The sequence below is a fragment of the Mauremys mutica genome, chromosome 1, assembly GCF_020497125.1.
Source record: "Mauremys mutica isolate MM-2020 ecotype Southern chromosome 1, ASM2049712v1, whole genome shotgun sequence".
Classification (NCBI taxonomy): domain Eukaryota; kingdom Metazoa; phylum Chordata; order Testudines; family Geoemydidae; genus Mauremys; species Mauremys mutica.
The window spans coordinates 44,144,647-44,169,972 of record NC_059072.1 but is presented as its reverse complement, the minus strand read 5'-3'; the positions used below and the strand labels follow the sequence as shown (position 1 = coordinate 44,169,972).

Below are 25,326 nucleotides of genomic sequence, written 5' to 3'. Positions count from 1 at the left end.
CTTGCTAACCAGCCAGCAATAGCCAGATTTGGAAGGATGTGAAGGAAGGAGAGGCGAACGAGCTAACTGTTGTTAAATTAAAAGAAAGTGTCCACTAGCATTTATCCTCCTACACATTTGGCTTAGTATTTTCCTCACCCTGACTCTGAATCATTATAAGAGTCCCTGAGTCCCAGGCAGAAAAATCTCCAGGCCAGCAGTAATATCATAATGCTGATTGCAAAGTTGCTTTTTATCCCTACAATTGTACTTAGGACTTAAACATTTTATCCACTGTGGGTGGTGTGGAAGAAGAAAGTTGGTTCTTGGTCTTGTCCAGCAGTGTCACTAATTTTTCAGTTTTTGTTCTGCTGAGCTATATCTCTGTGGCACTAGACACAGTGCAAGTGATGATTACATAGTTTTATTTATCTAGTGCTGTGAGTGTCCTTCGGAATTTATAGACAAGTAAAATGATAAGGCTTCTGCCCTGAAAAACTAACAAACATATTTCTCTATGGTCTTGTCTATACTAGAGAGGTGTACTGCTTTAACTAGCACAATATAATTAAAGCTGTACATGCTCCCCTAATGTGAACACAGTTATATCAGTATAAAGGTACTTTATTCCGCTACCCTGATATAACACGACCCAATATAACATGAATTCAGATATAACGCGGTAAAGCAGCGCTCCAGGGGGGTGGGGCTGAGCACTCCGGTGGATCAAAGCAAGTTCGATATAACATGGTTTCACCTATAATGCGGTAAGATTTTTTTGCTCCCAAGGACAGCGTTATATCGGGGTAGAGGTGTATTCTTAGGGTACGTCTACACTACAAGACTATTTCGAATCTACTTAATTCGAATTTGTGGAATCGACCTTATGAAGTCGAATTTGTGTATCCACACTAAATACACTAATTCGACTGTGTGAGTCCACAGTAACGGGGCCAGCGTCGACTTTGGAAGCGGTGCACTGTGGGAAGCTATCCCACAGTTCCCGCACTCCCCGCTGCCCATTGGAATCCAGGGATTTCCCCCCAATGCTTGCTGGGGGAAAAAATGTGTCGAGGGTGGTTTTGGGTAACTGTCATCATTGAACCGTCAATCACGCCCTCCCTCCCTCCCTCCCTGAAAGCGCCTGCGGGCAATCTGTTCGTGCACTTTTCTGCTCAGTGACAGCACGGGCGCCACAGCACTTTGAGCACGGATCCCGCTGCAGTTATGGCCGTTGTCAACTCCTCGCACCTTATCGTCCACCTCTTCCACAGTCAGCTGCTGAGAAATAGGGCTACTTTTCAATGGTGCTGCGAGCACTGGTGGACCATGGGGGACGTTTTACCAACATCAACGTCGGGTGGCCAGCCAAAGTTCATGACATGCTTGTTTTCAGGAACTCTGGTCTGTTTAGACGCCTGCAGGAAGGTAGTTTCTTCCCAGACCACAAAATAAGTCTTGGGGATGTGCAGATGCCTATAGTGATCGTCGGGGACCCAGCCTACCCGCTAATGCCCTGACTCGTGAAGCTCTGTGCAGGCGCCTTGCACAGCGACAAGGAACTCTTAAAGTACCAGCGAGCAGTGAGCAGCGTGATCTGTGACTGTTCAGTTTCTTTACAGAGAAGCTGAAGCTGCCCCTGTTTCTTTACCAAGTGACTGTTGACTAGCATCTGCAGTTACATACCCCACCCACCCCGCTTCCCCAACTTCCAACACACGTTTAAAAATAAAATACACGTTCCACTGTAACTTTACAAAGGTTTCTTTATTGATGACTTTGCTTTACAGGGTTGAAACTGGGACAGGGACTGTGCTGGGTAGGGTGTGCAGTGATGTAAAGACCGCCTGTAAACTCGAGGAATGACAGGCTCCTGCTCCCAGAGCGGTCTGCAGTGCCGGACTGGATGTTTCAACGGAGCCTGCCATCCCTCCTTTTTGGGACTCTGTGTGCGGGGGCTATGTGGCCTTTTGGCGGGGGAGGACGGATACAGATTCCTCTGCTGCGTGGCTCTGTGGTCCAGGACAGGGACCGTTGCATGAGATCTGTAACCCCCCTCCCCCGCTACAAAGTCACGTACCCCCCACCCACACAGAACCTGCAAACCACCTCCCATACCGACCAGGGTGCGTACTGACTGCAGTGTGTGTGTGACCTGCTGCTGATCCTGCCCCCATGTCTGTACCCTGGTAAAGGTGATTGTCCTGTCAAATTACCAACACCCTTCCCCCCCTTCAAACACAGTCTCCTCTAAAAGAACATGACAGAAACAGTAATTAACAGAAAAGTATTTTTTATTATCAACTAGACAGTTAGGGGATGAAACTGGGATGGGGGCTTGGGTGAGGCGGGAAGGAAAGGACTTTTCAAAATGTAGGGTATGAGAGCTTTTGGGTACTTGAGCACTCTGCTGGGGTGCAGTGACAGTTTACACGGCCTCTGGCGCCCCTCCTTCTGGTTATTTTGGGTGAGGGGGGTATGGGACTTTGTGGCGGGGAAGGGCGGTTGCAGATACACTGCAGGGGGGCTCTGTCCTCCTGCCGGACGTCCTGCAGAACATGCACAAGGCGCAGGAGCATGTCCATTTGCTCTCTCATTAGTCCAAGCAGCGTTTGAGTCGCCTGCTTGTCTTCCTCACGCCACCTCTCCTCCCGTTCGCTGAGTGAACGCTGGTACAGAGAGAGGGTCTCCCTCCACTGGCTCTGCTGGTCCGCGTCGTCTCGGGAGCACCCCATAAGTTCAGCGAACATCTCGTCCCGTGTCTTTTTATTTCGCCGCCTAATCTTTGCCAGCCTCTGTGAGGGGGATGCTGTGGCGGGTCTGGAGACAGTCCAAGCTGTGTGATGGGAAAAAGGGAGTGAATTCCTTGCCAAGATAAATTTTTGCGAAGAATGAACACAGTCTAATCTGTCTCTGTGAATTCTGGGTTGAGATCCCAGTGCCTGATGGGGCAAAAACCATTTTCGCGGGTGGTTCTGGGTAAATGTCGTCAGTCATCCCTTCCTCCAGGAAAGCTACAGCAGACAATCATTTCAAGCCCGTTTTCCCTGGATTGCCCTGGCAGACGCCACAGCGTGGAAACCATGGAGCCTGTTTTGCCTTTTGTGCCTGTCACCGTATGTGTACTAGATGCCGCTGACAGAGGCGGTTCAGCAGCGCTACACAGCAGCATGCTTTTGCTTTTGCATGACAGCAGAGATGGTTACCAGCCATATTGTACCATCTACCACACCATAAATTGGTAATAAGATGGGCATGGTTAGCAGTCCTTTTGCACTGCACCATTTGCTGCTGTCATAAGTGCCCCTGGCTGCTCTTAGCCAGGGGCGCAAAAGCCAAAATTGGGAATGACTCCCTGAGTCAATCCCTCCTTTTTGGTATCTAAAAATAGAATCAATCCTGCCTAGCATATGGGCAAGTGTACTAGAGAACCACTGTATCAGAGAACCAGAGAGCACAGCTGCTCTGTGTCAGATCCTGCATAGATTATGAGCTGTATGCTATTCACAGGGGGTGCTCCTGCAACAACCCCACCTGTTCATTCCATTCTTCCCCAGCCTTCCTGGGCTACCATAGCATTGTCCCCCCACTTGTGTGATGAAGTAATAAAGAATGCAGGAATAAGACACAGTGACTTGTTAGTGAGAAATGAGTGGAAGGCAGCCTCCAGCTGCTATGATAGTCCAGATAGGACATTAAGGAGTGTGGAGGAGAGGAGCCCAGCATCCTGCTGCTAGTCCAGGGGCAATTGAATCTTTTCTTTACACATGAAGGGTTGGGGGCTGATGAAGCTCAGCCCCCTGTTGCTATGATGACGATGGTTATCAGACCTATTGTACCATCTAATAGGAAAAATTATGGCCAGGCGCCCTTGATCGACCTAACAGATGCTAGTCAGCATGGTTACCAGTCCTTTTGCACTGCCCCATGTGCCAATAGGCTGATGATGAGGACGGGTACCAGTCATTTTGTACCATCAGCCACCCATGGCGGGGGGGGGGGAGCAAGGATGTTGGTGTTCAGTGCTGCACCATCGCGTCTATCTGCAACATTCAGTAAAGATAGGGTGACATGTAAAAGAGTCAAGAGAGGATTGTTTTCCCTTTCACTTCTGGGGGTGGTTGGGGGGCTGCGTAAATTGCTGAGCTATGCCCTGACCCACCGCGGACACTGTTTTTGACCCTAGAAGCATTTGGAGCTCAGCCAAGAATGCAAATCCTTTTAGGAGACTGCAGGAACTGTGGGATACCTTGCCTCCTCAGTCCCCCCTCCCTCCATGAGCGTCCATTTGATTCTTTGGCTTTCCGTTACGCTCGTCACGCAGCAGCGTGCTGAGTCTCTGCTATGCCGTCTGTCCGGAGATTTTTTAAAAATACTTTGGACCAGGCGTAACATTACAGTAATTCCCCTAATTACATGCAGGAGTCTCCGAGCGAGATCACCCTGAGGACGGTCACTGAAGGAGATAGAGAGCGCATGCTGTGTGAAAGCCAGCACAAACCAGGGCCCTACGCAGCCGTGCTCGGGGAGGCAATGCTCCCTGAGTACCTCATGAAAGCCTGGCGCGGAAAAGTGTGCTACCACGGAGCACCCAATAAGGCAGCTCTCCCCAGGAACCTCCTGCGGAGGCTTTTCGATTACCTCCAGGAGAGGTTCGTGGAGCTCTCCCAGGAGGATTTCTGTTCTATCCCCATATATAGAGAGACCTCCTTTTCACATACTTCAGATTCCTGTTATATTAAGAATAAAAGTTTACATGGTTAAAGCACTTACCGACTGCTCCTTCCCCTGATTCAGGATCCGGGTTAATGGCCGGGGAGGGTTGGTAGGGGATCTCCGTGACGGTGATGAAGAGATCCTGGCTGTCAGGGAAACCAGCGTTGTAAGCGCTGTCGCCTGCCTCGTCCTCCAGAAACCCTTCCTCATCTTCCCCGTCCGCGAACATCGCCGAGGAACTGGCCGTTGACACTGTCCCATCGTCAGAGTCCATGGTCACTGGTGGGGCAGTGGTGGCAGGCTCCGTAGCGTCCGTTTGCCGCTTTGATTTTTTGGTAGCCTTGTCTGGGGTCCTTGATTTTCACGTGGCGCTGCGTGGCATCCCGGCTGTATCCTCTGTCTCTCATGGCTTTGGAGACCTTCTCGTAGGTCTTTGCATTCCGTTTTTTGGAGCGCAGCTCCGAAAGCACAGACTCCTCGCCCCACACACCGATCAGATCCAAGAGTTCCCGGTCAGTCTATGCTGGGTCCCTCTTTCTATTCAGAGATTACATGAACTCCTCTGCTGGAGAGCTCTGCATCGCTGCCGGTGCTGCTGAGCTCGCCCCGATATCCAACCACGAAATGAGATTCTAACTGTCCAGACAGGAAAAGGAATTCAAATTTTCCCGGGACTTTTCCTGTGTGGCTGGTCAGAGCATCCAAGATCGGACTGCTGTCCAGAGCGTCAACAGAGTGGTGCAGTGTGGGATAGCTCCCGGAGCTAGTAAGTTCGATTTGCATCCACACCTAGCCTAATTCGAGATACCCATGTCGAATTTAGCGCTACTCCCCTCGTTGGGGTGGAGTACCGAATTCGAACTAAAGAGCCCTCTAGGTCGAATTAAACGGCTTCCTAGTGTGGACGGTTGAGCGGTTAATTCGAATTAACACTGCTAAATTCGATTTAAAGTCCTAGTGTAGACCAGGCCTTATATGGGAAGAGAATTAATCTATACCAGTGTAAAGCACCTTTATATTAATGTAATTATATCCACATTAAGAGTATTGTACCAATATACCGTTTAAAAAATTCCACCCTTGACCAACCTATTATTATACTGGTAAAAACCTGTGTGCAGACCAGGCCTAGGTTCATGTTACAGAACTTTCAGGGCCTATGGGAGTTAACTTTCTTACAATAACTACACCTATTTTGTATTCTGTTATTTTAAAGATTTTCTTCCAAACTCGTAGTTTAGGACTTTGGACGTCCAACTTCCTCTCTCCATCTGCAACACCTCATTTCCTAATCCCCGAGGGCATATTTCCCCTAGTGACCAACACACTCAATTTGTGATGTTATACCAAAGGTTTGGCTTTGTTTGTATGTTCTACTCAAAAGCCATGCTTTCTGGGGGTTTTCTGCTTCAGAGACATTGCAGAAAGCATTGCTATCTAACACAGTGAAAGTACTAGACTTTGTGCGATTTGGAGACAACAAATGGCCCCTGTAGAATTTCCCAGACTTATTGACACCTTGAACTGGATTTCACTCAAGGACAGAAGATCATACATACCCTTATATTCTGATGGCAGAGGTTGAGTTTACTAACTTGTTTGTGTTGGGTTGTCCAGTAGATGTCATTTACTCAAGGCAACCAATGATAGTTGTGCTGTTACAAGTCTTTATTTGTACATTACTTATTGTCTTGTGTCCAGAGGCTGAAGTACATTTTCATACAATACAAATACACTGATATGAAAACATGAAAAGGATATAAGCAGCTAAAATAAATACCAGACTATCTTTTCCAGTTCATTTGTCCTAATTACATCAGAGACTGGCAGTTGCCAACCATCTAGGGGGGTTTGTTCGTTTGTTTGTTTCATTTTAAATACTGCATCCTGTGTTAGCAGCATAAAATACATCAATTTCCCAGCCCCTATATATGTGCCAAATAAATATGTGGTATAACCAGGCACAGCTCACTAGATTTATAATTACTGACTTCCGTAAGAGTTATGCCTGCTTATATGAGGGCTGAACTTGCCCCTTATGCGTTTTACAATGTCATTAAAGTTTTCCCCAGTAGTCAGACAGTTGATCTTTGATATTACTGTACCTGACAAAGCAGTACTAGTTACTTTTGGTTTTGAACTCTTGACCTACTTATTGGCAGGCAATTAGACCTTGGAAAAGCCACAAGAAATGAGACATTTGCAAGAGGCATAATCTAATTATCTGAGTCCAAAATGAGGCCCCAGGAACTACTTTATTCTATTTCTGGCTCTGACCTGACTCCCACTCTCGTTTTGGACAAGTCACTCAGCTGTTCAATGCCTAGATATTTTTTTAAACTTAAGGGATGAGGATCATTTTAAATTAGGGGGGCAGTGAAGCTGTGTGTTGGACAGGGGCATTCTTAAGTAGTGGAGGTAGGGAGAAGTGGTGCAGGAGGACAGAGCTGTGGCAGGGAGTGAGGGAGAGCTCTTGCCTACTGAGGGAAATGGGGGAGAGGCACCCATAGCTGAGGTGAAAAAGGAGGGATGCAGCCTCAACAACTGGAGCTGGTGCTGGAGAAATGGACACCATAGAGTGGAAGCAGCCTGGGAGCAGGAAGTGCAGCCCAGTAAGAGCTAAAGGAAAGTTCAGAAGGGCAGTCCAAACAAGGACTTCAACTACTCAGTCCTCTGTTAGAGAAAATAACACCGCAGGGCACAGATTATCCAACAAGTTCTTGGAATGTATTGGAGACATTTTTTTAAATTCAGAAGGTAGAGAAAGCTACTAGGGGACAGGCTGGTCTGGATTTGATTTTGACAAATAGGGAGGAACTGGCTGAGGATTTAAAAGTGGCAGGTAGCTTGAGTGAAAGTGAACATGAAATGGTAGAGTTCATGATTCTAAGGAATGGTAGGACGGAGAACAGCAAAATAAAGACAATGGATTTCAAGAAGGCAGACTTTAGCAAACTTGGGGAGTTGGTAGGTAAGATCCCATGGGAAGCAAGTCTAAGGGGAAAAACCAATTGAAGACAATTGGCAGTTTTTCAAAGAGACATTATTAAGGGCACAAGAGCAAACTATCCCACTGCGTAGGAAACATAGGAGGTATGGTAAGAGACCACTCTGGCTTAACCAGGAGATCTTCAATGGTCTAAAAATCAAAAGAGTCCTACAAAAAGTGGAAACTAGGTCAAATTACAAATGATGAATATAAACAAATAACACAAGTATGTAGGGACAAAATTAGAAAGGCTAAGGCACAAAATGAGAGCAAACTAGCTAGAGACATAAAGAGTAACAAGAAAACATTCTACAAATACATTAGAAGCAAGAGGAAGACCAAGGATAGGGTAGGCCTGTTACTCAATGGTGGTGGGGAGGGGGGGCCAATGGCAGAGGTGCTTAATGAGGTCTTTGTTTTGGCTTTCACTAAGAAGGTTGATGGTGATTGGACATCTAACATAGTGAATGCCAGTGAAAATGAGGTGGGATCAGAAGAAGCTAAAATAGGGAAAGAACAAGTTAAAAATTACTTAGATAAGTTAGATGTCTTCAAGTCACCAGGGCCTGAGGAGATATCTGAACCATTAGCAATTATCTTTGGAAAGTCATAGAAGACGGGAGAGATTCCAGAAGACTGGAAAAGGGCAAATTTAGTGCCAATCTATAAAAAGGGAAATAAGGACAACCCAGGGAATTACAGACCAGTCAGTTTAACTTCTGTACCCAGAAAGATAATGGAGCAAATAATTAAGCAATCAATTTGCAAACATCTAGAAGATAATAAGGTGATAAGTGACAGCATGGATTTGTCAAGAACAAATCATGTCAAACCAACCTGATAGCTTTCTTTGACAGGGTAACAAACCTTGGGGATTTGGGGGAAGTGGTAGATGTAGTATATCTTGACTTTAGTAAGGGTTTTGATACTGTCTCACATGACCTTCTCATAAACTAACTAGGGAAATGCAACCTAGATGGAGCTACTATAAAATGGGTGCAAAACTGGTTGGAAAACCATTCCCAGAGAGTAGTTATCAGTGGTTCATAGTCATGCTGGAAGGGCATAACGAGTGGGATCCCGCAGGGATCAGTTCTGGGTCTGGTTCTGTTCAACATCTTCATCAATAATTTAGATAATGGCATAGAGGGTACACTTATAAAGCTTGCAGATGATACCAAGCTGGGAGGGGTTGCAAGTGCTTTGGAGGATAGGATTAAAATTCAAAATGATCTGGACAAACTGGAGAAATGGTCTGAAGTAAATAGGATGACATTCAATAAGGACAAATGCAAAGTACTCCATTTAGGAAGGAATAATCAGTTGCACTCATATAAAATGGTAAATGACTACCTAGGAAGGAGTACTGTGGAAAGGGATGTGGGGGTCATAGTGGACCACAAGCTAAATATGAGTCAACAGTGTAACACTGTTGCAAAAAAAGTGAACATAATTCTGGGATGTATTACCAGGAGTGTTGTAAGCAAAATACAAGAAGTAATTCTTCTGCTCTACTCAGCACTGATTAGGCCTCCACAGGAGTATTGTGTCCAGTTCTGGGCACCACATTTCAGAAAGGATGTGGACAAATTGGAGAGAGTCCAGAGAAGAATGATTAAAGGTCTAAAAAACATGACCTATGAGGGAAGGTTGAAAAAATTGGGTTTGTTTAGTCTGGAAAAGAGAAGACTGAGGGGGAACATGATAACACTTTTCAAGTATGTAAAAGGTTGTTACAAGGAGGAGGGAGAGAAATTGTTTTTCTTAACCTCTGAGAATAGGACAAGAAGCAATGGGCTTAAATTGCAGCAAAGGTGATTTAGGTTGGACATTAGGAAAAACGTCCTAACTGTCAAGGTGGTAATGCACTGGAATAAATTGCCTAGGGAGGTTGTGGAATGTCCATCATTGGAGATTTTTAAGAGAAGGTTAGACAAACACCTGTCAGGAATGGTCTAGATCAGGGGTAGGCAACCTATGGCACGGGTGCTGAAGGCGGCACGCGAGCTGATTTTTCAGTGGCACTCACACTGCCCGGGTCCTGGCCACTGGTCTGGGGGGCTCTGCATTTTAATTTAGTTTTAAATGAAGTTTCTTAAACATTTTAAAAACCTTATTTACTTTACATACAACAATAGTTTAGTTATATATTATAGACTTATAGAAAAAGACCTTCTAAAAACGTTAAAATGTTTTACCGGCACACGAAACCTTAAATTAGAATGAATAAATGAAGACTCGGCACAGCACTTCTGAAAGGTTGCCAACCCCTGGTCTAGATAATATTTAGTCCTGCCTTGTAGTCCTATAATTCTAAGTATGGAACTGGTGAGATGGCCTTAGTAGGACAAAGGCGCTTAAGAAGCAGGATGGTGTTGGATACATCCCAAGTTCACATGCAGTATTGCTGTAGCCATGTCAGTCCCAGGATACTAGAGAGACAAGGTGGGTAAGGTAATATCTTTTACTGGACCAACTTCTGATCATGAAAGACAAACTTGTCCTAAATGTTAGTTGTATTCTTAGAACATAAGAACAGCCATACTGGGTCAGACCAAAGGTCCATCTAGTCCAGTATTCTTCTGATAGTGGCCAGTGCCAGGTACCCCAGAGGGAATGAACAGAACGGGTAATCATCAAGTGATCCATCCACTGTTGCCTGTTTCCAGCTTCTGGCAGACAGAGGCCATTGACACCATCCCTGCTCATCCTGGCTAATAGCAATTGATGGACCTATCCTCCATGAATTTATCTAGTTCCTTTTTTAACCCTGTTATAGTCTTGGCCTTCACAACATCCTTTGGCAAACAATTCCACAGGTTGACTGTGCATTCTTGGTACCACTGGGTAGAATTATTCTGCTCTAATAGAATTGTTTCAAATCACTTAGTTTAAAAGTAATAAGATTGTAAGATTTTAGCTAAGGCAGATCCAGTATTATTAATTGCATAGAATGTACATCCTTAATCTCCCTTATGTGTAGAGATTACATTTCTAAACATAAAGGGAAGATGGGAAGTAAGGAAGGAAACTGGGTAGGAAGGAATTAAAGAAAAGATGGAAAAACCTCCATATCCTTTCTCTATTCTCTTTCATCTGTCACTCAAATTTAAAAATAAAGTTTTCTAGGGTTCCATTTCTTAGATAATAGGGAGAGGGGTACTAAGGAAAACCTAAAGTAGTTTCAAGTGCCTCTTCCATTACTGTTTTTCTACAGTCCTGTTCCACTCATGCTGAGCTGCCTATTCCAGAAGCAGTATTTCAGATGACTGACAAGAAGGATGGTTCAATTTCGAAATAGAGTCAAAATAGTTATTTTATATGATATAGTTCTCCCATCCCTAATCCCTACAACTATGGCTCTAATCTTTTAGTGTTTTCAAAATTTATACCTGTGAAGTGAGAGTGGCCTCTCCACCTTGACATATTTGCAAAGCATATCTCCACTAGTAGCTGCTGTTAACACTAACCCATCTTACATTGCCTCAGGGCAGACATACCTCCATTCAAGAGAAACCTACTTAATCAGTTACGTGCTCTGGTAGTTTTGATCTATGGTATTTTACTAAAATGTAATCTTGAGAAAATGGAATTTCCCAAGTTAAAAACTCTCCTTCCTAATGTACTACTTTCTGGCATACTTTGGTTTCCTGGGAATAATACTTATCTCAACCTCCTGTTTCTTGCACAAATATGTCCATTCTCAGTAATGAGCTGAAATAATATGCAGTATTTGTTCCTTGTTTCAGAACCACATTCCTTTGGTTCCAGATTTGAATCTCAAGTTCTTTGTACATAATGTTTCCCAAGCAGCACTGGTACATGATGCATGAACCACAAGTCATAAATCATCACTGTGTACATGTGGATACAATGTACATAGAGATGGTTTACAGCCCTGACTATATGTGCATGGCAATGCATCAACCCTCTGAAAAGCACTTCTTCTGAAGGGTTGCAGAGGGTACCACAGCCTACTTAGTTTCGTAGCTTGTCTTTGAAATCCTACACACTTTTTTAGCTAGCTCTAGATGTTTCATGCACTATCATCTGACAGATGTTTTTCCTTTGTGTATTTTAACACAAAGCAAGAGTGATTTGGGGGGAGTGGTCTGCTGTGCAATAATATATTATGGGCCAGATTCCAAAAGAGCTCAGCAGACAAGAGTAGATCAGAGTCAGTAGCTGCAGCTATTCATGAATGGATGGCATCCTGGAGAGTAGAACTGCTTGGGAATCCAAGAAAATGTTTGACATAAGAAAATACTGATTCATCAAAGCCCAAACTTTCCCTGGAAACTTCCTAGTTTTGACTAAACTTTCCTTGGGAGAGTTTCTGAGGTCCAGGATGGAAGTGAAAGAATGGGGGTGAGCACGTGGTAGACTGGGTTCAAGTCTTTCCTCTGAATCATTGAGAGCAGGGACTTGAACTTGGGTCTTCTGCATCTTGTAGTTGATGGGGTTTTGTTTGTTTGTTGACCTTCTATAAATCATCTAAACTGTGGTAGTTTCACCAATTGTCACTTTCAACACCTACACCAATACTTACATGTAATAGTGCTATCTCTCAGGCACACACATATGAATTGGACAATCAGGCTTGAACTCCGGTTCTCTTTGCAGTTTGTTTGTGATTTGTTTTATATTTAACTCCTAATGCTATTCAATCAATTATGTAAGATCTCTGTAGTTGCTTATCTATGCTTTGAGCCCAGGACATGAAATGAGCACATCAGATGTCACTCCTTATTACTTACTGTGTTCAAATAATATTCCTCATATAGCTCATTCTCCTTTTGAAGAGCAGTATGCATCAAACTTTTGAAAACTATTTTGCCAATTTTGTCTTCCTCCCGGTTAATATCAGTTGCTTGTGATTCTGCAGTTGTAAGCAGTGATATTGCTCTTTGTTTATCTAGCTTTTCAGTTGCACCAACTGCTGTGATATAGAGAAGAAAAGTCTGTTTGAAAGTTTTCCAATTACTGTTCATACTTCCTACCATGTGCAGTGAATGTGGAGGCTTGATTAATTCATCTTAGTTGGAAGTCTTATCTCTTCTTCAGTTGCACCTTTGAAAATGCCTTTTCTTTCATTCTTCTTGATTTCACTTAACATTCATGGCACCATACAAAGATCAGTAATTTTTTGTCAACTAGAGAGCAACAGAGAGACTCTGTGCTTTTCCTTTATTCACAACAGGAAGAAGATCATCCTGTTACAGTAACTATGTGCAACATATAATTGGAAAGCTATCACAATTCAGTAACTTTCTCCCAGGGCATCAGGGTTTGCACCCACAGTAGAATTTTGGTAACTGAAAGTGGGTAGGCAGTAAAGCTGGTTGAAAAAAAATCATAAAAAGTAAGTGGGGAGTTTGTAAGTTTCCTGCAAAATTTGTCCTTCTTTTGGGTATTTATTTAAAAAAAAATGTAATTCTTTTTTTTCCAGCCAGCTGTAGCAGGCTGCACTGAGCCCTTACTGGGAGAAAAAAAAATGTGCTTCCTTTCTCTCTCCTACCCATCCGTCCCCACTTACTTTGACTTTCCCAAGCCACCTGGGCCCTTTCCCTCCCACATATCCTCCAGCCATATTCCGTCCTTGCCTAGCCACCATCCCTTCCTGTGTTCTCAGCCTTCTGTCCAGGGCCAGCTCCAGACCCCAGCGTGCCAAGCGCGCGCGTGGGGTGGCGTCCCAGCAGGAGGGCGGCAGGCGGCTCTGGTGGACCTCCCGCAGGCATGCCTGCGGAAGGTCCGCTGGTCCCGTGGCTCCGGTGGAGCATCCGCAGGCATGCCTGCGGGAGGTCCACCGGAGCCGCGGGGCCAGCGGACCCTCCACAGGCACGTCTGCGGGAGGTCCACCGGAGCCGCGGGACTGGCAACCGCTAGAGCGCCCCCCGCGGCGTGCCGCCGTGCTTGGGGCAGCGGAAATCCTAGAGCCACCCCTGCTTCTGTCCTCTCTCTTTTGCCAGTCACACTTCCTCCCTTTTCATGACACCATCCTCCATCTTTTCCCATTTACTTCAAGTGCTTCCCCCTTACCTTAGGACTGGAGGTCTATCTGCCTTTGCTGGGTCTTAGTGATGCTGCATTACTTGCAGCCAGTTTCCTATTTAACGGCACTAACTCAGTGCAGTGTGGAGGATTTATAACAGTCCTGTGCTTCTTGGGATACTCTAGGATTATTTATTAGTATTGTTATTAATTTAGCATTCAAGATTTGTTATGCTTTGTGCTGTCTCAGGCTCCAATAACAAGGTAATCCTTTACTCAAAGAGCTTACATTCTAGATGACAAATACAGCAGCACAAAACATGCTGGAAAAACTAGAGGAAGGAGTTCCCATAGATCAGGGGTGGGCAAACTTTTTGGCCCGAGGGACACATCAGGGTTGCCAAACTATATAGAGGGCCAGGTAGGGAAGGTTGTGCCTCCCCAAACAGCCACGCCTCCAGCCCCTATCTGCCCCCTCCCACTTCTTGCCCCCTGACTGCCCCGCTCACAACCCCCAGCCTGTCCAAACCCCCCTGCTCCTAGTCCCTGACTGCCCCCTCCCAGGACCTAACCTCCCCCCGGGGACCCCACCCCCTATGCAACCCCCCCATCCAACCACCCCCGCTCCCTGTCTCCTGACTGCCCCAACCCCTATCCACACCCCCGCCCCCTGACAGGCCCCCTGGGACTCGCACACCTATCCAACCCCCCTGCTCCCCACCCCTTTACTGGCTGGAGACAGCCACGCTGCCCGGTAGGAGCTCACAGCCATGCCACCCAGAGCGCTGGTGGCACGGCGAGCTGAGGCTATGGGGTTGGGAGGGACAGCAGGGCAGGGGGCGTGGGCTAGCTTCCTTGGCTGGGAACTCAAGGGCCGGGCAAGAGGGTCTCGCGGGCTGGATGTGGCCCGCGGGCCATAGTTTGCCCACCTCTGCCATAGATTGTGGGTTTGTTTTTATTTTTAAAAAAAATATATTGATTTTCATTGTAGGCTTCATAGATGATGTGACGCTTTAGAGAGGATTTGAATGAAGAGAGGCTAGGGGCCTGTCACACTGGCACTGGGAGGGAAGAAGGTGCAAAGAAGACAGCAGTGGGAAACCATGGAGGCCTCATGTCTGGCATCGCTGGGGGAAAGAAGAAGATGAGAGGAATGCAGCAGGGCACAACATCCAACATGTCTGCCAGGGCAGGGTTTTGACGATGAGGACTAGAAGCTAAAAGTTGATGCAGTGAGGGAAGCCGATTCAATGATTCAGCACAGGATAGTGGCACATTCTGATTGATGGGGAGAACGATCATTTTAGCTGTGAAATGGATATTTAGGAGACCAGAAAGGACTAGGAAGAGGATACAGTATTGTAGTAGGGAGATGATAAGGGTATGAACAACTGATGTTGCCATACAATCGGAAACGAAGGATCAGGCTTTTTAAAGGTTGTGGAGCAGGAAGTGGCAAGAGCCTGGATGCTCATATGAGCAGAAGAGCAATGACACAAAGATTGCAAGCTTTAGGGAATGGGAGGATGGTGGACAAAAGAGAGAAAGGGAAGGAATTAGATGAGAAATAAGAAGCTCAGCTGAGCCTGAACTGGAGATAGGCTATCCAGGTAAGCTGTAGGAGAGAAAGGTACACCTGATAACTAAACAGGGTAGAGCAAGAAAGGACCAGTTTTAAGTGATAGATTTGGGAGTTGCCAACATAGGGCAGAAACTATGGACGCTGTTTGAGTCTCCCAGGAGTAAGGAGAAGAGGAGGGAGTGAAGGACAGAAACATGTGGGGCTTCTACAGAGGAGGTAAGGAAGGGAGAATAATCTGCCAACAAAGATGCTGTGAAAAGAGAGCTAATGAGTGGATAGGGGAGAGGCAACTCTAGATTTAGTCCTGAGTGGAGCGCAGGAGCTGATCCAAGAGGTAATAATAACAGGACCGCTTGGAAATAGTGACCATAATATAATAACATTTAACATCTCTGTGGTGGAAAGAACATCTCAACAGCCCAACACTGTGGCATTTAATTACAAAAAGGGGAACTATGCAAAAATGAGGGGGTTAGTTAAACAGAAATTAAAAGGTACAGTGACTAAAGTGAAATCCCTGCAAACTTCATGGGCGCTTTTTAAAGACACCATAATAGAGGCCCAACTTAAATGTATACCCCAAATTAAGAAACACAGTAAAAGAACTAAAAAAGAGCCAACGTGGCTTAACAACCATTTAAAAGACGCAGTGAGAGATAAAAAGACTTCCTTTAAAAAGTGGAAGTCAAATCCTAGCGAGGTAAATAGAAAGGAGCATAAACACTGCCTAATTAAGTGTAAACATGTAATAAGAAAAGCCAAAGAGGAGTTTGAAGAACGGCTAGCCAAAAACTCAAAAGGTAATAACAAAATGTTTTTTTTAAGTACATCAGAAGCAGGAAGCCTGCCAAACAACCAGTGGGGCCCCTCAATGATAGAGATAGAAAAGGAGTGCTTAAAGATGATAAAGTCATTGCGGAGAAACTAAACAAATTCTTTGCTTCAGTCTTCACGGCTGAGGATGTTAGGGAGATTCCCAAACCTGAGCTGGTTTTTGTAGGTGACAAATCTGAGGAACTGTCACAGATGGAAGTGTCACTAGAGGAGGTTTTGGAATTAATTGATAAACTTAACAGTAACAAGTCACCGGGACCAGATGGCATTCACCCAAGAGTTCTGAAAACTCAAATGTGAAATTGTGGAACTATTAACTAGGGTTTGTAACCTGTCCTTTAAATCGGCTTCTGTATCCAATGACTGGAAGATAGCAAATGTAACGCCAATATTTAAAAAGGGCTCTAGAGGTGATCCCGGCAATTACAGACCAGTAAGTCTAACGACAGGACCGGGCAAATTAGTCGAAACAATAGTAAAGAATAAAATTGTCAGACACATAGAAGAACATAAATTGTTGGGCAAAAGTCAACATGGTTTCTCTAAAGGGAAATCGTGTCTTACTAATCTATTAGAGTTCTTTGAAGGGGTCAACAAACATGTGGACAAGGGGGATCCGGTAGACATAGTGTACTTAGATTTCCAGAAAGCCTTTGACAAGGTCCCTCACCAAAGGCTGTTACGTAAATTAAGCTGTCATGGGATAAAAGGGAAGGTCCTTTCATGGATTGAGAACTGGTTAAAAGTCAGGGAACAAAGGGTAGGAATTAATGGTAAATTCTCAGAATGGAGAAGGGTAACTAGTGGTGTTCCCCAAGGGTCAGTCCTAGGACCAATCCTATTCAACTTATTCATAAATGATCTGAAGAAAGGGGTAAAAAGTGATGTGGCAAAGTTTGCAGATGATACTGAACTGCTCAAGATAGTTAAGACCAAAGCAGACTGTGAAGAACTTCAAAAAGATCTCACAAAACTAAGTGATTGGGCAACAAAATGGCAAATGAAATTTAATGTGGATAAATGTAAAGTAATGCACATTGGAAAAAATAACCCCAACTATACATACAATATGATGGGGGCTAATTTAGCTACAACAAATCAGGAAAAAGATCTTGGAGTCATCGTGGATAGTTCTCTGAAGATGTCCATGCAGTGTGCAGAGGCATTCAAAAAAGCAAACAGGATGTTAGGAATAATTAAAAAGGGGGATAGAGAATAAGATGGAGAATATATTATTGCCCATATATAAATCCATGGTACGCTCACATCTTGAATACTGCATACAGATGTGGTCGCCTCATCTCAAAAAAAATATACTGGCACTAGAAAAGGTTTAGAGAAGGGCAACTAAAATGATTAGGTGTTTGGAGAGGGTCCCATATGAGGAGAGATTAAAGAGGCTAGGACTTTTCAGCTTGGAAAAGAGGAGACTAAGGGGGGATATGATAGAGGTATATAAAATTATGAGTGATGTGGAGAAAGTAGATAAGGAAAAGTTATTTACTTATTCCCATAATACAAGAACTAGGGGTCACCAAATGAAATTTATGGCCGGCAGGTTTAAAACAAATAAAAGGAAGTTGTTCACACAGCGCACAGTCAACTTGTGGAACTCCTTACCTGAGGAGGTTGTGAAGACTAGGACTATAACAGTGTTTAAAAGAGAACCGGATACATTCATGGAGGTTAAGTCCATTAATGGCTATTTGCCACAATGGGTAAGGAATGGTGTCCTTAGACTCTGTCTGTTTGTCAGAGGGTGGAGATGGATGGCAGGAGAGAGATCACTTGATCGTTAACTCTAAATCTCAATTTAGAGATTGTCCACTATAAGGAGTATGCATGTTTGGATAGGGCTGGAAATATAAACTTTCTCCATTGGTCAGGTACTTAGTATGAAGCTATAATCCCCATGTCCAGAAAATCTAAAACTTCACTGAGAAGTCTAGGAGTACTTGTGGCACGGCTGCTACTCTGAAAACTGAGAAGTCTGTTTAGTTTGCTTGGATATTGCAGTTGACAGTTTCACCTGTCAAAATTTCAGAGCAGTACCTACATTACTTATGCACCGTTAGGTGATGTCAGTACCCTATTTAACTCAGTTTCCTGAATTAGTTAGTTCGAGATTGATCTATCTGTCTGTCTGTCAATCAGTCTGATTGTAGGGTTTTATACCACCGGCCATTGTCACAGCTGCAAAACTACTGCACCTCTGACCCCTTCTCTGGCCGCTCATTGCACCACTCTCTAGCGTGAGGCCTTGTGCCTTTACCTCCCTGGAGTAGAATCACACATTTCTCCCACTCTTAGATCAAGTAGTTGAGTCTCCCACTCTGTGGATGAACCAAGCTTACTCTCAGCAGTTTGTACGGGACTTGGTACCTGCAGCTCTTCCCTTTGGAAACTTTTGGCCAGCATTGAATAGGGACCACAAACTGCCTTCTTAAAACAAAGTATTGTTTAATCTTAACAGCAGAAACAAGGCAAAGTATAAAAGTAGAGGCTTTTAAAACAATAAACAGTCTATACATGCGCCTAAAGGTTGAGGCAGGCCTGTCTTACCCCAGATCATTGGCCTCTGGGGCTCAATCAGTTCCCCTACAGTCACTGTCTGCCTTGTCTTTGAGGGCCTGTCTTTTGATCTTGCCAAAGTTCCTTGTTCCACTATTCATGAGCTTTGATCCCCGTGTGGTTACAAGCTGGGACACCACCACCCTTTTGTCAAGCTAGACTGTCGAGCTCAGCTGGGTGTCAGACGTAAAATTTCAAAGTGAATGGCCCTTGCATTGTCGCTTATGTATCAGTAAATGGGTGGCTATCTGAAGCAATTGTCCTTTTCCCAGCTTATGTCCAGACAATCCCTGCTTGAATTCCTCTTGTATTCATACACTAACCCCCACTTACAAGAGATGAACAGAAAGACCATATATAATATTCATCAGTTATTACAGATCACCTCCAAACCCACCACACTCATTACCATGTTACCTGAATGCCTTCCATTTATTCCAATAGTAATAGCAAAGTCATTAGTGGACTTTGTGGAATCATAAGGTCTCTGTCACTTCTCCCTTTCAATGGTAAAAATTCTGATTGGGGTGAGGATTTTGTTTTTGATTTTTTTTATATGTTATTAATTCCTTCTTTTTGTGTTGTGGTTGGCAGTGCATTATTTGGTACAAGAAGGTGGCAGTGTTATAAGTGTCCGACTTATAGTGTACAAGCTTTTTCAGCGAAGAAGGTTTTGCAGCATTTCCTAAAGATGATCAGATTCTCGATTTGCTTGACCTCCTCTGGATGTTTGTTCCATTCCTATATTACATATTTTAGCATATACTTTGTATGTTTGTATAATCTGCTTTGTCATCAGCCCAAAGTCATTTCACCTTAGGTTTTTTACATGATTTTTTTAGATGGCCTAAAAAGGTGATTCTCTATGTCTAATATTTAGGATGTAAGTCATATGTATTGCATATTACGATGTAAATGAAGACTAAGAAAGGCAAGTTTTCTGCCAGGCTATTACATTCTATATTTTACCTTTTTCACATGCAAAAAATAAGAGTATTAGCTTGCAAGATCATGTTTACTTATAATGTTTGCCTGTTATGTTTTGATGTTTAGGAACTTTGAACCAAAAGAACTGGGGGAAGAAGTATCCAGCTTGTAATGGTGCCAAACAATCTCCTATTAATATTGATGAAGATCTTACGCAAGTAAATGTAAATCTCAAAAAACTTAAATTCCAAGATTGGGAAAAGGAAACTTCAGAAGACACTTTCATTCACAATACTGGCAAAACAGGTAAAATGTCTGATTTCATGTTTTGAGTAAATTGGGCGTCATGAAAGTGAAATGTGGTGGATAGCTGAGGTTTTTTAATTATGTTTTTCTTTTTCTTTCTTTTCTTTTCTTTTTTTAGCCTTTGCATTTTGGATTTTAGCTATTAGCCAAAGGCCAGGTGGTGATAGCAGCCAAGCGTAATAGAAAGCCACTAAAATAAAGAAAACAAATGGAAATTATGTGCACGGTTAGAAATAGCCAAAGTAATCACATCATTAGTATCATCCCATAATGAGTGCTTATTGAAGCTAAATAATAATTTAGCATTTGCCACAAAATAATAATTACTACTAATAATGACTGCTCTGGAAGATGCAATTAAGATACAAAAAATCATTTTTAATGTATCATGAATAATCACCCAATCACCAGTAAGTAGTTCATAGAATTACTTGGTATTTACAGAGCCAAGGTTGCTATTTGGATCTAGTGCTGTAGTTATCAAAAGCTGTTTGGCTGTTGGAGAAGCGGGGGATGGTCTTTTGTTTCAGGCACAGGATTTGGAGTAAGGACATTTAGGTACTATTCTTGGTTCTGCCATATACTTCCTGTATAATCCTGGACAAGTCATTTAATTCCCCTGTGCCTCCATTTCCCTATCTGTAAATTAGGCAAATAGTTCTTCCCTACCTTACAGGAATGTTCTGAGGATAAATTCTTTAATGCTCAAAAAAACGAATTGAGATCCTCCTCCACTGTTGAAGTTCAAAGTATTTGAAAGGAGCAGCATGGCACTCCAGCCAAACCTCCTTCAGCTTTCTTCATGGCACTGAGTACGGGAATCTAGGAAACTGAGAATCCACTGCTGTTATGTGTGGCAAGAAGAGAGTAGAGTCCCAATCATCTAGTCCATCCCTCTGCCAGTGTAGGATTTTCTCCGCAACATATCTGTGTTCAGCTCTTTTTCCAGTTTATTTGTAATTATCTGCAGGGACAGAGCTTCCACCACATCATTTGGGAGACTATTCCACAACCTTGTATATCTCACAGCCAGGAAATTCTTTCTGGTATCTAGCCTACATTTTCCTTTCCTTTGGCCACATCTACATGAAAAGTGAAAGTTAAAGCACCTTAACCATTCCCACCCTCCATCCCATCCCCCGGGAGGATACTGTCATTCAGGAGTAAAGTGCCCTTAATCTGTTGTCCAAGGAGTGTTCCAGGTCCTAGTGTAGACAAGCCCTAAGTGTTACCTCATTATTTCTATGCCCATGCTCAATAAATTTTTTCTCTTCATTCCCATTTGCATTATCAACACATCCACTTTCCAGAAGATCTATATCCCAGGAGTGCAAAGATAGGACATTAGGGTTTTGTTTTCTTTCCTTAGAAGGAGGGCTTCACTGATAGGCCAGCTTTCTTGAGCTTTTGTTTAATGTAAGACTATGACAGGTTTCAGATGAATTACAAAACAATGGATTATGAGAGTGCATTAAAGTAATTCAGCTCCCCATATGTCTATTTTATTAATCAAAGTTTGAAATGAAGTAAAATACATTTCATTTTGTTATTAGCAGCTATAAATCTCCCAAATGGTTTTATTTCTTAGCTGAATAATCCACATTCTGTCAAGCTGTTGATGAAATGTAAGGAGAACCAACATATGTTCACCTTTTAGCTAGTAATGTTGATGTATCTGAATTTCAAATGCACAGACATGCTCATTGACCATTCTTTTTTTCTCTTTAGTGGAAATTAACCTGACAAATGATTATTATGTCAGTGGAGGTGGCTCAGAAACAGTGTTTAAAGCAAGCAAGATAACTTTTCACTGGGGAAAATGCAATATATCATCAGATGGATCGGAACATAGTTTAGAAGGACAAAAATTTCCTCTTGAGGTAATGAATTGTAATAGACTCAATACTGTACAGTCCTGCAAATAATCAAACTTGTTAAAGATGTGACAAAGAGTCCTGTGGCATCAAAGCTCACACTCCAATACTTCTGTTAGTCTATAAGGTGCCACAGGACTTTTTGTCGCTTTTTACAGATCCAGACTAATTCAGCTAACCCTCTGATACTTGTTAAAGATGTTAATTTATCATTTGATTAGGGTACATTGTGTGTATATAATCCTCATTCAAATCCAAATGAGTAATATTTAAATTGTATGTTTGCAAATATGAATCAAGGCCTGATCCAAAGCACATGGAAGTTTTGCCACTGACTACAGTAGCCTCTGAATGAGATCCTTCCTGTACAGTTGTATTTAGTTTGCCATTCTGAAAATGAAGTGTGCATTTTCAAATTCAGAATTGTTCAGGAGAGATGAGCACAAATCTTGGTATCAAATACAGGGTCTAATCCTGCAAACTGAATATAGGCCCAATTGCCACAGATGATCAAATACCTGAGAGTTACAGTAAACTCCATGGACCCATTCATAGTCTATTATAATAAGTTACAAAACAGTATATATCTCTGAGGGGACAAATGGAGGGATGGGGTTGCTGGGGTCCTCTCTTCCTCTCTTCTCCCCAGTTCCATGGAAAACTGTTAGGGACAGACTTACACTATGGCCAGTGCGGTCCATTCAGTCTTCTTGACTTCATGACCCATTTGGACTTGCCATTCAAGCTCCGGCCTTATATTTTCCATCCTGCCAGGATATCAGGGAGCAGAGCCTCCTCTGAAAACATCCCATGGGAAGAGGGGTGGAGTCACAAACTCTGCCCCAAGGTAGGGAGCCAGATTTTGGTTGATCATGAAGCTACCCCTGTGGTGGAAGAGTGAGGGTATGAGGATGTAGAGCCTGATGCAAGCATACTGTTCCAGCCGACTCCAGGCTGCAGAAGAGACAGGATCAAAGTCTTGGTTGTATTACCAATACATCTCTACTTTTAGTTTGGGGTAGATACAGTGGGTGAAATCCTATCCTCCTGAAGTCAATAGTTTTGCCATTGGCTTCACCAAGTAAGTTTTTAGGCAATGGATGAGAGAACTATAGAAGAGGCATTTATTAGAATTAAAGTTTGGTACTGCTTCAAGATTTTTCTCAGTGTAGGAATATCTGAAATAAATAATTGTATTGTTTACATTCTTTTAAAGATTTTTTTTCTATCATGTAATGTATACCTCTGAAAATTGAAGGTCTAATCTTTATATTTACAGATGCAAATCTACTGCTATGATACAGATCAGTTTACAAATTTTGAGGAGGCAATTAAAGGAAATGGGAAGTTAAGAGCTTTATCAATTTTATTTGAGGTAACCATTTTGTATATCTGTGGCATTAACTTTGCTTTAAAATATAGCAAATATCCAATCTGAGCTAAATGGTTCTGGTATATAATAAGCACATTAATATATATTTGTAATTTATTTTGCACAAAAAACAATTTGGCAAATATGTGTAATTACTCTTCTTTAAATCCTCTGTTGCCTGCTCAGCTAACTTATAGCTTTCATTTTTTATTAAACCCTGTTTTTAATAAAGTATACAATTTCTCTTTAACAGGTTAGCCCGGAAGATAATATGGATTATAATGCAATTATCAAAGGAGTAGATAGTGTTAGCCGGTTTGGTGAGTTTATCGTCTTGCTTGATTGGTTATTGGTTGGGCCAAATTCTGCTTTTGAATGTGCATGCAAAACTTATTGAAGCTATTGGGAACCATGAACTGAATTTGGTCACTTTTGTTAAAACCAAAATAAAAAATGTCACAAATTGGTTATATTTCCCCAAAAAATGATTACTTGAAAAAACTGGAAAAACCTGAGTCACAAAGTGAATAGATTTAACTTTTCCAAGGCCTTTGCTACACTTTCAGTGTTTGGTCAAGAGAAATTACCGATTTATTCATTAAGGTTTCTTAGTCGTATATATGTGAGTTTTCTGTGTAATTTGTAGCACAAATACAAGTATTGTAGCAAACAAAGATCTGTCTTACAAGTCTAGTTCTGGGAATAAAGTGAGATTTTATTAATGTCAGTATTCAGTAGAGTCAGAGAGCTATATTCCACTTTCAGTGACACTGGTGTCAATCTGAAATAACTCAGTCAGTTTCCATGAAATTACTTTACAGTTACACTGGTGTCATTCAGAGCAGATTTTGACTCAGTGTGTGATGCTTTGCTTTTTAAAAAATTGTCTATTCATTTACATCAGAGCATGCTGAGTAGAGGATGGTGCATCAGGAGATCTAGTTTCTGTTACTTACGCTGTCTCACTGCGGCCCCAGTTGAGGAAAGCATTTAAGCACATGAGTGAGGATTCTTTCCTAAATCAGGGCCAATGACCTTGGGTAAGTAATCAAGCCCTGGTCCACACCTAAAACTTAAGTCAAACTAGCTGCATCGCTCAGTGCTGTGAAAAATTTCATGCCTTGAGTGCCATAGTTAGGTTCACCTAACCTCTGGTGTAGACTGAGCTAGGTCGATGAAAATATTCTTCCGTTGACCTAGCTACCGCCTCTGAGAGAGGAAGATTACTGACATTGACTGAAAAACCCTTTGTGTCAATGTAGGAAGTTTATATGCTACACCACTACAGCTATAGCACTGTAGCCATGCTGTTGCATCAGCTTTAGTGTAGATATATCCTCACCCTGCCTAGCTCATCAGTTTCTCTGGCTATAAAATGGGAATAAAAATACCTACCTTTTGTAAAAAGTCCTCTGAAATATATGGATTTAAAATGTAAAGTATTGATTATTTATTCTGATTAGTTATTATAGGATGTGTGTCATAAACTTTTAAAACATTTAGCCCCCAAAATGGAAGCAGATATCGGTCTCCAAGACAAAACAAAGTGATGGAACTTTTTTAGCTTATGAGGACAAGGTGAATTGTGTAAATCAGCTAGGATTCATTATTACAACTGGTCAAAACTCACCAAAAATTCTCAGAAATGAGAAATGCTACTTTGAAATCTGGTTTTGTTCTGAGTCGGACCAAAGCTAAATTTTTCAAAAATTTCTCTCAAACTGGAAATCATGAAAAAAAATCATTTAGAAAACACTGACACATGATGGTTCTGAAAGAAAATATGCTCCCTGGGACAGGTAGCCGCTGACTGAAATTAACATTCATGTCAGTTTCAGACAGCAGCTTCCCATGATCCCAGGATCTGCAAATCCAGGCACGGAGACCCCAGGTCTTCCAGACTCCTGGTCCAACTTGGGAATCAGCAGCATGGTGAGCCAGCCAGCCTGGGAGTCTGGAAGCCCTGGGGTCACCGCCCAAGCAGAGTCCATATAGCAGGGCTGTCCCAGAGCCATGGACCCTGGAAGCCCATCCCAAGACTTCAAGACTCCTGACCTGGAAGCCTTGAGAGCCCCAGTCCAAACTGTAGTTCTCAGGGCTTCCATGCTCCCTGCTGCAGAGACAGGAGCAAGCACTGGTTAGATGTGGGGCTCCTGCTATGAAGCTAGTATCCTAGACTCTGAGC

At 42.9% G+C, this 25,326-nt stretch overlaps 1 protein-coding gene across 1 annotated transcript in view; it reads left to right on the top strand.

The window, feature by feature from the left end:
• Positions 1-25,326, top strand: part of PTPRZ1 (protein tyrosine phosphatase receptor type Z1) — a 202,398-nt gene that overhangs the window by 82,943 nt on the left and 94,129 nt on the right. Inside the window, exons 3-6 of the mRNA XM_045002201.1 lie at positions 19,716-19,895; positions 21,624-21,775; positions 23,049-23,144; positions 23,395-23,461. Of these exons, the coding sequence (XP_044858136.1) occupies positions 19,716-19,895; positions 21,624-21,775; positions 23,049-23,144; positions 23,395-23,461 (495 nt within the window). The remainder of the gene's footprint in view (positions 1-19,715; positions 19,896-21,623; positions 21,776-23,048; positions 23,145-23,394; positions 23,462-25,326) is intronic.